The following is a 13,929-nucleotide window of genomic DNA, read 5'->3' on the forward strand; positions in this document are numbered from 1 at the left end:
CCTATATTTATATAAATTACCTTATTAATTTATTCTGATTAAATATGCAGAGTCAGAAAAAGATATGTAAATCAAATTCACTTTAATATAGAATTTCTCTCCCCGCCCTGGAAAAATTTCCCCACATGTAAAATGACAATAGTATTTTTAAATTTGACGAGTATTTAAAAAAAATATTGAATACTAAATTAACGGAGCTGTCGAATGTAAAATTTAGAAATTCATTATACTGAAAATTTTATAATTTCTAAAGTTTGTTTACATGACACAATGTATAATTAACTAACCCGTTATTCGAATATCCAGAATATGTAAATAATATTGCAAGAAGAAGGCACTGGGTGGGAGAAATATTAAAAGGGTCACGGGCTTGAGCCCCCCCCCAAAAAAAAAAAATGTTTGTCCGACTCGTAAAAATGTAACAAAAATGAATATAAGCAAATCTGTCTGCGTATTTTGTAAACTCCCTCCCCCGAAAAAAATCATTTTGTGCCCCCCCCCCCCCACACACACAAAAACTTTTGTAACCCCCCCCCCCACGCCGGAAAAAAATGTTGGACACGGCCCATAGAGGTTATGTGTGGAGATTTGTCAAAGCTTTAGTAGGAATGCAGTTCTTACTGACTGTTCTTCTTGCAGTTTTGAATTGAAAAGGGAATAGTTGTGGGAAAAGTCAAGTCATGGCCAATTGTAGAAAAATCCAAGACTCAGTTCTTGACGGTAATTCAGACGGCAATTTTTCTAATTTGTCCTCTCCCTTCAGCCCCCCGGATGGTCGAATCGGGAAAAACAACTTTATCAAGTAAATTTGTGCAGCTCGCTGACACGCCTACCAATTTTCATCGTCCTAGCACGTCCAGAAACACCAAACTCACCAAAGCACTGAACCCCATCCCCTAACTCCCCCAAAGAGAGTGGATCCAGTCCGGTTACGTCAATCACGTATATTCGAAATGTATAAGCGTTTTCCAAGATTTCCGGTTTCTCTCTCCAACTCCCTCCAATGTCAAAAGATCTGGTCGGGATTTGGGATAAGAGCTCTGAGACATGAGTTCCTTCTAAATATCAAATTTCATTAAGATCTGGTCACCCATTCTTAAGTTAAAATACCTTAATTTTTCTAATTTTTTCAAATTAACAACCCCAGCTCCCCTAAAGAGAACGGATCCGTTCCAATTATCTCAATCACATATCTATAAATTGTGCTTATTCTTCCCATCAGAGATCGGGTTTCATCCCGATCTCTCCACTCTAAGCGTTTTCCAAGATTTCCGGTTACCTTCTTCAGCTCCCCCCAATGTCACCAGATCTGGTCGGAATTTAAAAAGAGAGTTCTAAACCACAAGATCCTTCTAAAGATCAAATTTCATTAAGATCTGATCACCCGTTCGTAAGTTACAAATACCTCATTCTTTCTAATTTTTCCGAATTAACCCCCCCCCCCCAACTCCACCAAAGAGAGCGGATCCAGTCTGGCTATTTCTGCCACATATATTGGACTTGTGCTTATTCTTCCCACCAAGTTTCATCCTGATCTCTCCGTTTTCAGCGTTTTCAAAGATTTCCGGTCCCCCCCCCCCATTGATATTGGATCCGGTCGATATTTAAAACAAGAGATCTGAGCTACGAGGTCCTTTTATGAAATTTCATCAAGATCCGATCACTCCTTCTTAAGTTAAAAATACCTCATTTTTTCTTATTTTTTTGAATTAACCCCCCCCCCCCCCTCCCGAACTCCCCCAAAGAGAGTAGATCCGTTCCGGTTATGTCAATCACGTATCTAGGACTTGTGATTATTTTTCCTACCAAGTTTCATCCCAATCCCTCCACTCTAAGCGTTTTCCAAGATTTTCGGTCCCGCCAACTCCCCCCAATGTCACCGGATCCGGCCGAGATTTAAAATACGAGCTCTGAGACACGCAAAACATCAAATTTCGTTAAGATCCGATCACCCGTTCGTAAGTTAAAAATACCTCATTTAGTCTAATTTTTCCAATTTAACCGTCCCCCCACTTCACCACTTCGTCCCAGTAGCAAAACCGGGACAGACAGACCGACAGAATTTGCGATCGCTATATGTCACTTGGTAGATACCAAGTGCCATAAAAGTTAACAGTAAAACTCAAAGGAAGGGTCAACAAATGGATACAGCCTAGTTTAAAGAGAATAATAGACAACAGTGGTGTAAGTTTATCAAAATCCTGGGTGGCAAAGTTGGAGCCAATTTTCCCAAATCAAATGAAAATGACAGTTAAATCTGAAAAATGAGCCATATAGTGCCGTAAAGGTAAAGATACACCAAAGAAAAGTGACCCGTTTTTGTGGATGCTTGAATTATGCAGGGTTATCTTAGTTTTGACAAGATTTTTGAAGAAACTAAGTTTTAGGTGGGGGCAAACTTGAGTCTGGGGGACAGACTTCTGGGAAGGGCAGTTGTACCCCTGCCCCATAGCAAATTATGCCCTTGATAGATAAGCGGCATATCGGACATCCGCAGTGTCCTTGTTGTCACTTTATTAAACAAATGGATTATACAAAAATGCAATCAAATTTATAAAAAAAATATTTGCCTAATTAACAGTGTAAAGGCACAAAAAGAGCGGCCCACCTTCTGCGATTAGACCTGCTTATATCTTGGTGTTTAAAATCCGATCGGCAATAACATTTCCCATCAGGAGAAAGAACCCGACAATAAGATCTTAGGAAACGTTCCTTGTTCATTGTACAAAGCAAACTGTTTTAAAACATTTCTGAAAAAAAGACAAACATAAAAACACACCTCCTGGCAAACGCAAAAGACGTGATGTCATACGTTCATTTAACTTGTGTGGGATAACTAGTTTTTTTCCCATAGATTTAAAATTTTTCGCGGCAATGTTTGTTCGCGGTTACAATATCAGTTTACATGTGACATGCATGACTTAACATGGACAAACACTAAATATACGCTACGTGGCTACACAGTGGCAGTTCTGGCCTTTCTTGCGCCCGGGGCAAAATCAGGATTAAATTTTGAGGCCTAATTTTAACAAAACTTTCAATTATTAACGATATTATTTTCGATGATTTTTTAATTGATTATTTTAATCATTTAAATGTTATTATTTAAAGTTTTTAATGTATTTTATTTACTAATTAATTATTTATTAATTATTTTCACTTATTAACTGCGTTCTCTGCTTTATTTTGATAGAAAATAAAATTTCAAAATGACTATAACCGTCATATTATTTGTGTGATATTTCACGTCCCTAAAATTTCTACGCCAGGGGCAAGTGTTTTTTCTGCCCCCCCCCCCTAAAACTGCCTTTGTGGCTACAGCCAGATTTCTACATCACTGACAAAATAGGGATACTGATACAAAAGGGTGCAAACAGCAAAAACAGTGAACACTTTTCATTCTAATCTGGGAAATGTGGAATGGAGTGGAGTGGGGGTAAGCATTTGCGCTGAATCACCCCTTTTCTTATTAAGACAGTGGCTACTGAAACATAAATACCATTTATTTACACGCGCGGGGGGGGGGCTTGGGGGGGGCGAAGCACCCCCACCAACTAGGTGTTGGGGTGGCGCGAAGCGCCACCCCAACAGCTAGTATATATATATATATATATATATATATATATATATATATATATATATATATATATATATATATATATATATATATATATATATATATATATATATATATATATATATATATATATATATATATATATATATAAAATTCCTCACAATTTTAGTGAATATTTGACAACTTTCTAGCAGATGCCATGACGAAAAGAATTTAGTCCCCCCTTTTCTTTCTCCGACAGAGCTTGCTCGACCAGATCCTTTAGAAACACAATGGAAAAACTAGCTTTCACTTCTGTCCGATTTTTAATTTTATTTTAATAGCCTGCTGTAGTAGATATTGTGATTTTAAAATTTTATTCTCTCTTCTTCCCCCCCCCCCTCCTCTTCCATTCTTCACCCATGTGGGATAGGCAATACGCCTGAAAAAGGCTTCTTTAGGATAGCAAACGGATACTTTTTCAAACCAATTTGATTGAGATTCAACAACCCATTCTGATAGATGCAAACTGAGAAGAAAGTAGGTACTCCCTTTCCCTGCTAAGGCTGGATTGGGCTTGGACCCCAGAAAGAATCAACTAGAATACTTACTCTTAATTGGCAAAACAAGTGAGGTCGACATCAGGCAATCCTTTCAATGACATGATGGAAAAAATTAGTAATCTTAAAAACTAAAATTAGCAATCACTTCAAGTGAGGTCAAGTGAGCATCCTCCAAAGCTTCCACGACCACAAGGGGTATGTCGAGGATTAGGGGGCAGCCCTCTCTCTTATACAGAATAAATTCTGGGCGTTTTGGGATTTGACGTTACACTTTACTTTCATGATAAGGGCGTAGACTAGAAATATTTCCAAAGATCAATTGGGATTATCCATCAATTTATACCTCTACCTCCCCTTCCCTAGGACTAATTCCGCATTTATCTGAAGAACCCATTTTGTACTTCTTCAGTGGCGGCTCAATTTTGCACGGGGCGGGGGGGATTTTCAGTGGAAGGGGGAGGGGCCAAGAATATTCTAGGGGAATTTTGCGCGGGGGTATTTTCCAAGAAACACCTATTGCCCCTTTCCATACCCAAATCCCCACTGATTGATGAGTAGTTCCGGGTCAAAAAGGCGCAATTATGACACTAGCTCGAATTTCTAAGCCAATTAGTCTAAAACCTTTTTTTTCTTTTTTGCATAACTTCCTGAGGTGGGCTGTTCTTCCCACTTTACAGTTACTATCATCCACCACAGGCTTGCTTGAGATCTGAAAATTCAGTCTTGTAAATGACAAGACAATGAGAACTTAAGCAGTCTCTGTTTTTTGTTGTTGGTTTTTTAGCACAATAAGTCAAACTCGATACAGACCCATGGAAGACATAGCACCCCCACCTTCCTGTATTCATACTCCATAGAGGCCGAGTCAAATTTTGTTCCCCCCAAAAGACATAGCTAGGACACTGCTTCTTAATTTTCCCAAGTCTAGTCTTGTAGATGTCCTGACAACAAGAATTCAAACATGCATAGACCCCCTCCTCTGCAGAGGTAGGATCGCGGCCGTTCATCCAAGAGGCATTATTAAGACATTTGCTCTTACTTCCCATTAGATTTGGTTAAAATTTGACAAACAATTCTGATAAATAATTAAATTATAATATTGCATAAAATCCTGCTCCGAGATTTATGACTTGGTTTACAACTGGGCTTGTTTCACTCTTTGAGATTGACTTTTCCAATATATCCCTGAAAATCCAGAAGACATAAACAATTTCAATCTCACTTTTCCCAAGAAAAAAAATCACATCGAACTTTCTATAATCCCTAATAAGTTTACGTTTGGACTAGTGTAACTTTTTTACGTTTCTTTTTTCACTGGTTCGTGGGCTAAAAGAAACATTTTATTTTTATTTTACTTTTTTTAATTACTGGAAACTACATTTACACAGGAAGAACTTTTTTTATCAATTAATTTAAAAAAAACTTTCAAAAATAACTTTTCTTAAGAAAAGTAAAGGTCATATTAAACTTAAGGTCAGAAGAAATAGAAACCTACAATAGCTCAAACTTAAACCGACCAGAAATTAAATAAACAATCATAGCAAAAAAAACATGCAATAGGTACTAATATAAATGAGTAAATAAATCTTAAAACGAGTGAAACTTAAATTGAATGTACAAATCGAGCTTGAAACGAACAAAAATATCTGCAAACAAGAGTTTGGGTTTTGCCAACTTCTCTCGCTGTAAAAGTCTAAGACCTACTGTGTCATTGGCGCTTTACTGAAAACTATATGTGCTTTAAACAGTCTTGAGAACTACAAATAAAATCAAACTGAATGTTTTATATAAAGTATTAGTTGTTGAAGGCTCATCAGTTCAAAATTTAATTTTACTGTAACTTTTATGTTTGTTTTCAATGTTGTAATAAGTACAAAAGAAAAAACTTGTAATATAATTCGTTTTCAGTAAAGCACCAATGACACAGTAGGTTTTAGAATTTTACCATGAGAGAAAAAGGCAAAATTCAAACTCTTGTTTGTAGATTTTTGTTCGTTTCAAGCATGATTTGTTTATTCAACTTAAGCTTTACTTGTTTTAAAATTTATTTATTCATTTATATAATAGTACCTGTTGTATGTTCTTTTGCTATGATTGTTAGTTTAATTTCTGTTCGTTTTGGGTCTCGTTTATTCTTTAATGGCAATTTCTGGTCATTTTAAGCTTGAAATATTGTATATTTTTAAATCTTTTCATCTTAAGTTTAATATGGCCTTTACTTTTCTTTAGAAAACTTCTTTATCAGAAAGCTTTTTTTTATTAATTGTCTTCGTTTTTGATTGCCAAAGTTTCAAGTTTTTAAGAATTCCCTAATTCAAAATAATTTTTTGTTCCAAACAAACTCACGGTTTTACCAAGATCTAATAAAATTAAATTGAATATTTGATATATAATGATATTAATCGCTGTAAGCTTATCAGCTCAAGATTTTGTTTCACACAGGGCCGGATTTAAAGCTTTGACGCTATTCAGCCCAAGCGTTTTTATCGCTCCAGTTTTGCAAGATTTTCGGGGAAATCTCCAAAACTTAGGGAATAGTGAAAGCCGCAGGGATTAGTAAGGCTAATGGTAAATCTTTCACTGTTTCATTTTATTTGCAATGTTGTAATAAGTACAAAAGAAAAAATGTGAATTATAATTTGTTTCAGTAAAGCACCAAGTACGCAATAGGTCTTATGCTTTTACCGTTAGGAAAACAGGCAGTAGCCACACTCTTGTTTGTAGTGAAGAATAAAGATGTCTTGAGCAGTTTTGGAAAGAGCTAACAAAATTAAATTGTATTCCCATGATTTTTGGAATGGAATATCGTTAAAAAATTTTCGTTGGGGGTGCCATGGAGTGAGGGCCAAGGATCAGCTGCCAGAATTTATGGAATAAATATCGACAAAAAGTTGTTTTTTGGGAGGGAATCGGGCAATGGAAGGAGGGCCAGGGGTCCATTCCCATGATTTATCATTGATAATTTTTAGGGGAGAGAGGGGTACCAGGCCATGAAGAACGAAGGGTCATCTCCCAAAAGTTTTGAAATATAATATTGTTAACAACTTTTTTCAAGGGAGGGGGGTCAGGCCACGGAGGGCCAGGGGTGAGTTGCCATAATTTTTGGAATAAAATATAGTTAATATCGTTAACGATTTGCATTTAGGGGGAAGGATCGGGCCATGCAAAGAAGGCAAGGAGTCAGCTCATATAAGTTTTGGAAGAAAATATTGTTCACAAGTTTTTGAGTGGGGGTGGGGGTTTGGCTAATCTGATATTTGAACCATTTTCAAAATCCTTACATATCAACCGTATATGCCCCACCCCCCATACATAAAATACAACTTGCCCCAGGGCTCGTTGGGGTTTTGTTAACCCTGGAGTTTTTGTTATCCAATCTTTTGACTTATTTTAACAAAATGGCTATGTCAAAATTTGATCGGATGGATTAAGGGTAAAGGATTCAGGAGGACTAGTTGCCCTCCGGTCAATGCATTTCGGGAAAATACGAGGTGTCGAGGAGGGATAGCCACCCTCTGATCACCCTGAATCTTAAAAATGGAACTAGAACTTTCAATTCAAAAAAATAGAATGAGCCCCCGACACAGTTATAGAATCCTTCCTTCTATAAAAACCTTATATAACCCCGGGGCATACATAACAATACTTGCCCCGGGTTTTGGGGGCTGTGTAAACCCCAGAGTTCTTATTGCATGATATTTGGTACATTTTTGACAAAATAAAAATCTCAGAAATTTGATCGGACGCATTTGGGGAAATCCGGTTGGTGGGGTGGGGGGATGCTAGTTACCTTCAGATTACTTTTGATTTTCAACACGAGCCAAGAGGTCATATGACACTTGTGACGAGGTCAGAAGAGCCAAGAGCTCATATGGCACTTGTGACGAGGTCGGAACCTAAAATTAGACTCGGTACTCCGGTTTCCAAGATTTCCGTTTCACCCATCCACCTCCCAATGTCCCCGGATCCGATCCGAATTGAACATGGAGCATCTGAGACATGACATCTTTCTATATATCAAGTTTCATTAAGATCCGATCCCCCATTCGTGGTATAAACATACCTCATTTTTTACGATTTCCCCTCTCTCCAGCCCCCCTCCAGATGGTCGAATCAGCAAAGCGACTGTTATCAAGTCAATTTGTACAGGTCCCCGACACGCCTACCAATTTGCATCGACCTAGCATGCCCAGAAGCACCGAACTCGTCAAACCACCGGAAATCCCCCCAGCTCCCCAAAGAGAACAGATCCGGCCCGGTTATGTCAATCACGTATCTAGAATTTTTGCTTATTCTTCCCACCAAGTTTCATCCCGATATCTCCAGTCTAAGCGTTTTCCAAGATTTCCGGTTTCCCCCTCAAACTACCCCCAATGTCACCGGATACAGTCGGGATTTAAAATAAGAGTTCTGAGACACGAGGCCCATCTAAATATCAAATTTCATTAAGATTCGATCACCTGTTCGTAATTTAAAAATACCTCATTTTTTCTATTTTTTCCGAATTAATAGCCCTTTCACTCCCCCCCCCCCCCCCTCAGATGGTCGAATCGGGGAAGCGACTATTTAAAATTTATTCTGGTCTGGTCCCTGATACACCTGCCAGCTTTCATTGTCCTAACTTATCTGAGAGTGCCCGAACTAGCAAAACCGGGACCGAAAGACAGACAGAAATTGCGATCACTAGCCTATGTGTCACTTGGTAAATACCAAATACAATAAAAAGGGAACTGGAACTTGAAATTTCTAGTCTTTTGGAGTCCCTTCCAAAGTTTACCTCTTCCATAAAAACCTTATATGTCTCCGGACACAATTTACAACCCTTCACCTGGGTTTTGGGAGGGGAGGAGGAGGTTATGTTGACCACCAAGTTTTTGCTATCTGATTGTTGGACTATTTAAAAAAAATTGCAATCTCGAAATTTTGATTAAATGCGTTTGGGAAAAAAGAGTATGTGTTGTAAACCTTTCACTAACTTTCTGGTGATGTCTGGGTTTACATTGATAAACATCAAATGATGCTAAGCGTAAAGCCGAATCTTTCAGAGCTAAGGATTCGCATAAAAGGAGATACTACAAGAGTCTCTTTTCCATAAAGTATGTGTTTATTATACAAAACAAATACGAGACAAGAACTTGACTGGATTAAGAAAAGACAGAAACTAGCTTTAAGCACTTTAGAAGTCTCTATATACATGGTTCCCAAGGTTCTCAGAAAAACGTTCTACTATATTAATTGTCCGAGTTCCACTATGGTTTCCAAGGTTCATAGAAACACGCTGTACTTTTTGGTATTACAATCTTATTGTTTCTGGTGCCCACTTCCATAAGACAAAGCCTCGTAAATTATATAAACCCGTGTCCCACTTAGGCTTTCAGAATCCAATATAGATTGGAAGATAAAACTGACCTGCATTGCATTAAAATTATGTGGTATGTTTTCCGCTCTAAAACTTACATTCAAAATTTTACAGTGTAAAGGGGGGGGGGTAGATACCCTCCGATCTCTTTGGACTCCGATCAAATGAGCCATATCTGAATTTTATACAAGCATCCCTTTTATAAGAACCATATATGGCCCAGGGGCATAATTTACAACCCCTACCCCCGGGCCCTGGGGATTGTGTCGACCCTGGTGTTTCTGGTATATGATATTTGAACTATTTTTAACCAAATGGCTATCTCAAATTTTTTGTTGGATGTACTTGAAGAATAAAGGCATGAGGGGGCTAGTTGCCCTCTGGTCAGTTTTGACTCTAAAAATGTAACTAGAACTTTCAATTTCCAATCAAATGAGTCACATCTGAAGATTATACGACCACCCTAACATAAAAACCATATATGTCCCCAACGCAGAACTTAAAACACTTGCCCACTGGCTCTATAGGGTTGTGTCAAAGCCGTAGTTTTTTCTTACTTTATCTTTTAACTATTTTGAACAAAATGGCTATCTCAAATTTTTTGTTGGATGTACTTGAAGAATAAAGGCATGAGGGGGCTATTTGCCCTCTGATCAGTTTGGACTCTAAAAATGTAACTAGAACTTTCGATTTCCAATCAAATGAGCCACCTCTAAAGATTATACGACCACCCTAACATAAAAACCATATATGTCCCCAACGCAGAACTTAAAATACTTGTCCACTGGCTCTAGGGGGTTGTGTCAAAGCCGGAGTTTTTTGTTACTTTATCTTTTAACTATTTTGAACAAAATGGCTATCTCAAAATTTTGATCAGATGCATTTGGGAAAAAAGAGCCCTATGGGCAGTTGCCCTCTGGTCACTTTTGACTCTTAAAAAGGGTATTATAAATTCCGATTTACAATCGAATGATCCCATTCTGAAGATTATACTACCATCCCTTACATACAAACCTCATATGCCCCAGGGGCATAGCTTACAGCACTTGTCCCTGGGCTCAGGGGACCTGTTTTGTCCCTAGAGTTTTTATTACATGAATTTTGGTCAACTTTGAACGAAGTTGCTATATAAAAATTCGATTGGACACATTTGGGGGCAATAGGGTTGGCGGGGAGGGGGGGGGCTAGTTGCCATTGTATGACTTTTGACACTGAAAAGGGGAACTAGAACTTCCAGTTTCTATCATTCAATTCCCCTCCAAGGTTTATATAGCCACTTCCTTCATAAAACTTTATATGCCCCCAGGGCACAAGTTAAAACCCTGGACTCTGGGGGGAGGGTTGATCCCAAAAATTTTCTTAATTGATCATTTGAACTATCTCAAACAAACTGGCAATCTCAGAATTTTGATTAGATGAATTTTGGGAAAAGAGGGTGTGTGTAGGGGGAAGGGGGGTAGATTCCTTCTGATCTAATACACCTTTTGACTAATAAAAAGGTAGCTAGAAGTTTCAATTTCCAATAAAATGAGCCACTTCTGAAGTTTATATGACATTCCCTTATATAAAAACCTTATATGCCCCAGGGCATAACTTAAAACACTTGCACCTGGACTTGGGAGGTTTGTGTTGACCCCAGAGTTTTTATTATCTGATGTTAGAACTAGTTTTAACAAAACGGCTATCTCAAAATTTTTATTGGGTGGGTTTGGGGTAAAAGGCGTATAGAGGGGGGAGATGGGGGGCTAGTTGCCCCTTGATCTCTTTTGACTCTTAAAAAGTTAAAAAGAACTAGAACTTTCAATTTCCTATCCAATGAGCCCTCGCTGAAGTTTTTACAAGCATACCTTCTATGAGAACCATATATGCCCCCAGAGAATAACTTACAATGATTGCCCCCAGGCCCTGCTGGGGGGTTTTGTCAGCCCCCAGAGTTTTTATAATCTGATGTCTGAATTATTTATAGCAAAATGGTTGCCTCAAAATTTTCACTGGGTGGTTTTGAAGAAAAAAAAAGGCCATGGAGGAGGCTAGTTGCCCTCTGATCCCTTTTGACTCTAAAAAAAAGTGAATTAAAACTTTCAATTTCGAATCAAATTAGTCCTCCTTAAAGTATATACAAGCATCCCTTCTATAAGAATCATATGGGCCCCCAGTATATAACTTACAATGCCTACCCCCAGGCCCTGGGGGGTCGTGTTGGCCCCAGAGTTTTTATCCTCAGAGAGTTATTATCAGATATTTGAACTGTTTTTAACAAAATTTCTATCTCAAATTTTTTATTGGATGGGTTTGGGGAAAAAAACATGGTGGGGCTAGTTGTCCTCCAATCACTTAACTTTTAATAAGCACACTAGAACTTTCAATTGGAAATCAAATGAGCCCCCTCTGAAGTTTATACAATCACCCCTTTGATATGAAGTTCCTCTGGGAAAAAATAATAATAAAAAATTGGAGAAGCATAGCTTTTACTATAGGGAACACTATAGCACTGGCTCTGATTTCAGTCCTTCACATTAAGAATGATGGTGTTAATTATACAGCCCAGTAATGAGGAAGAGTTGAGGAAAGGGCAGTCCCTCTTATCTACAGAGTATTTTCTGTTTGTTTTAAGCTTTAATGTTGCTCCTTTCTTTCAGTTGAAAAAACTTTCATTTTTTATTTCTGACCATTTTTCAAATCATGCTGGGATATCCCCCAATGTAAAATTCTCCTTGTATCTTCATGCATTCCTGGCCACAGGTCCTTGATGGGGAGGGGAATTGTGATTTTGTATATAATTTTTGTTTATTATTGCTTGTTTATTGTATATGAGTTTAAATTTATCAATATCACATTTTCAAAATGGTCAAAAACCATTTACTAAGTTATTCTCAAAGAGAGGATCAGCAGCAGGCCTTTTACTGCCCCCAACTCTTTGGGGACATCATAAAAACTAGCATTTTCCCCAAAAGAAAATTGAGAGCATAGGATCTCCAAAATTTCTCCACAAATTCCATATCTTTCCTCCCTAAAACATCTTTGAAATTGTGCACTTCAGCTTTTTGTAATAAGAAAACATTATGTCGTTTTATTTCAAATACGGCCATAGCTTAAACATGTCTGCAGCAATATTGCTTAATTCAGAGCCTCCCAACCTTTATTTTACCATAGCTCCCTTAAAAATATTTATTAATATGGCACCTCTCTTCCATTTTATAAAATAACAGAAAAACAAAACATTTTATAATCAAAAAAAATATTAGGTACTTATATGATAAATGCCCTAATGCTCAAGTTGCTGTTTGACCACCAAGTTGTTGTTGAAACCAGTTGTTATTTTTTGTTAGTTTCTTTCAGCTTAGTATGAGACAAGATAAAGAAAAGTGACAGAATAGATGAATAATATATAACTTGGTCTATATATTTGAGCACTAGTGGGGGGGGGGGGGGGGGGTATAGTATCTGGACAGTGTGAAATTAGAAAACAATTCTTACTATATAATATGCAGAATAACTGTACCTAACACATGAGGCATGCAGACCTGCTATACTTTACCCCCACCTCATCCCCTAATGTGCAAATATATATGGTAGCATAAATTTGTTTCTAAAGTATTATATTTTTATCTTAATCTAGTACACCTCATTATGATTGAGTGTCAGAGAAATACATTAGAAGAATATTAGGTGCATTGATTAATACACTCTTACAAACAAATAAAACTCTATATATTTGTCCCTTAATAAAATGGCTGTGCTTGCCTATCAGTACAAACTTTATCAAATCTTTGTAAAAAAAAAAAATAACATCATTTTTTTTTCATAAACAGCTATAGCTTAAACTTGTATGCAACAATATTACTTAATTAACTGCAATATTAACTTACAATCAACAAAACAGCTTGTTTTGTAGGAAACAGCTCCTTTCCCTACAACTAAACAAACACAATATCTCAACTTCATTTCAGCTAATGCAGAAAATTCTGTTTTGCATAAAATCTAATTTAATAAGTCGCTCTCTAGCCACACCCGGGGCCACACCAAGAAGCTCCAGCAACAAAGAAGCTCACGGAGAGAACGTTCCAACTTCTTCTCAACTCGTGCTGTTCCACTGTGGAATTCCCTTAGTGAAGAAACAGTTCAGTCCAAAACTGTTGACAACTTCAAAAAAGCAATTGACCAAGACTGGGCAGCGATGGAGTGGAAACTACACTGCGAGGCCAGTGGATCTACTCAACGGAACTAGACAACGCACTTCCACCTCCATCACTCAACCGGCGAATCTACAGGATGTTCATCCAACCTTATTCGCCGGCCAGTGCGATTTAAGGTAATTTAAGGTAAAAAGGAAACTGCAATACTTTTGCAGCTTTTATTTGATAAAATATTATATATCTATTCACAACTGAATTAGAGATACATTCTCATTTTTTTAAAGAAGTATCACAAGAAAATTTAATCAAGTTTTC

The 13,929-nt window shown here is 37.5% G+C and overlaps 1 protein-coding gene across 3 annotated transcripts in view; it reads right to left on the reverse strand.

Moving 5' to 3' along the window:
- LOC136026063 (klaroid protein-like) overlaps positions 1–13,929 on the reverse strand; it is a 99,994-nt gene that overhangs the window by 83,740 nt on the left and 2,325 nt on the right. For 2 of the 3 annotated variants that reach the window (XM_065702252.1, XM_065702251.1), the window contains exon 1: positions 2,609–2,750. The exons of the other annotated variant lie outside the window; for it this stretch is intronic. In XM_065702252.1, coding sequence (XP_065558324.1) covers positions 2,609–2,721 — 113 coding nt within the window. In that variant the 5' untranslated portion in view covers positions 2,722–2,750. Of the gene's footprint in view, positions 1–2,608; positions 2,751–13,929 lie in introns of those variants that run through there. 3 annotated transcript variants of the gene reach the window in all.

The sequence above is a fragment of the Artemia franciscana genome, chromosome 4, assembly GCF_032884065.1.
Source record: "Artemia franciscana chromosome 4, ASM3288406v1, whole genome shotgun sequence".
Classification (NCBI taxonomy): domain Eukaryota; kingdom Metazoa; phylum Arthropoda; class Branchiopoda; order Anostraca; family Artemiidae; genus Artemia; species Artemia franciscana.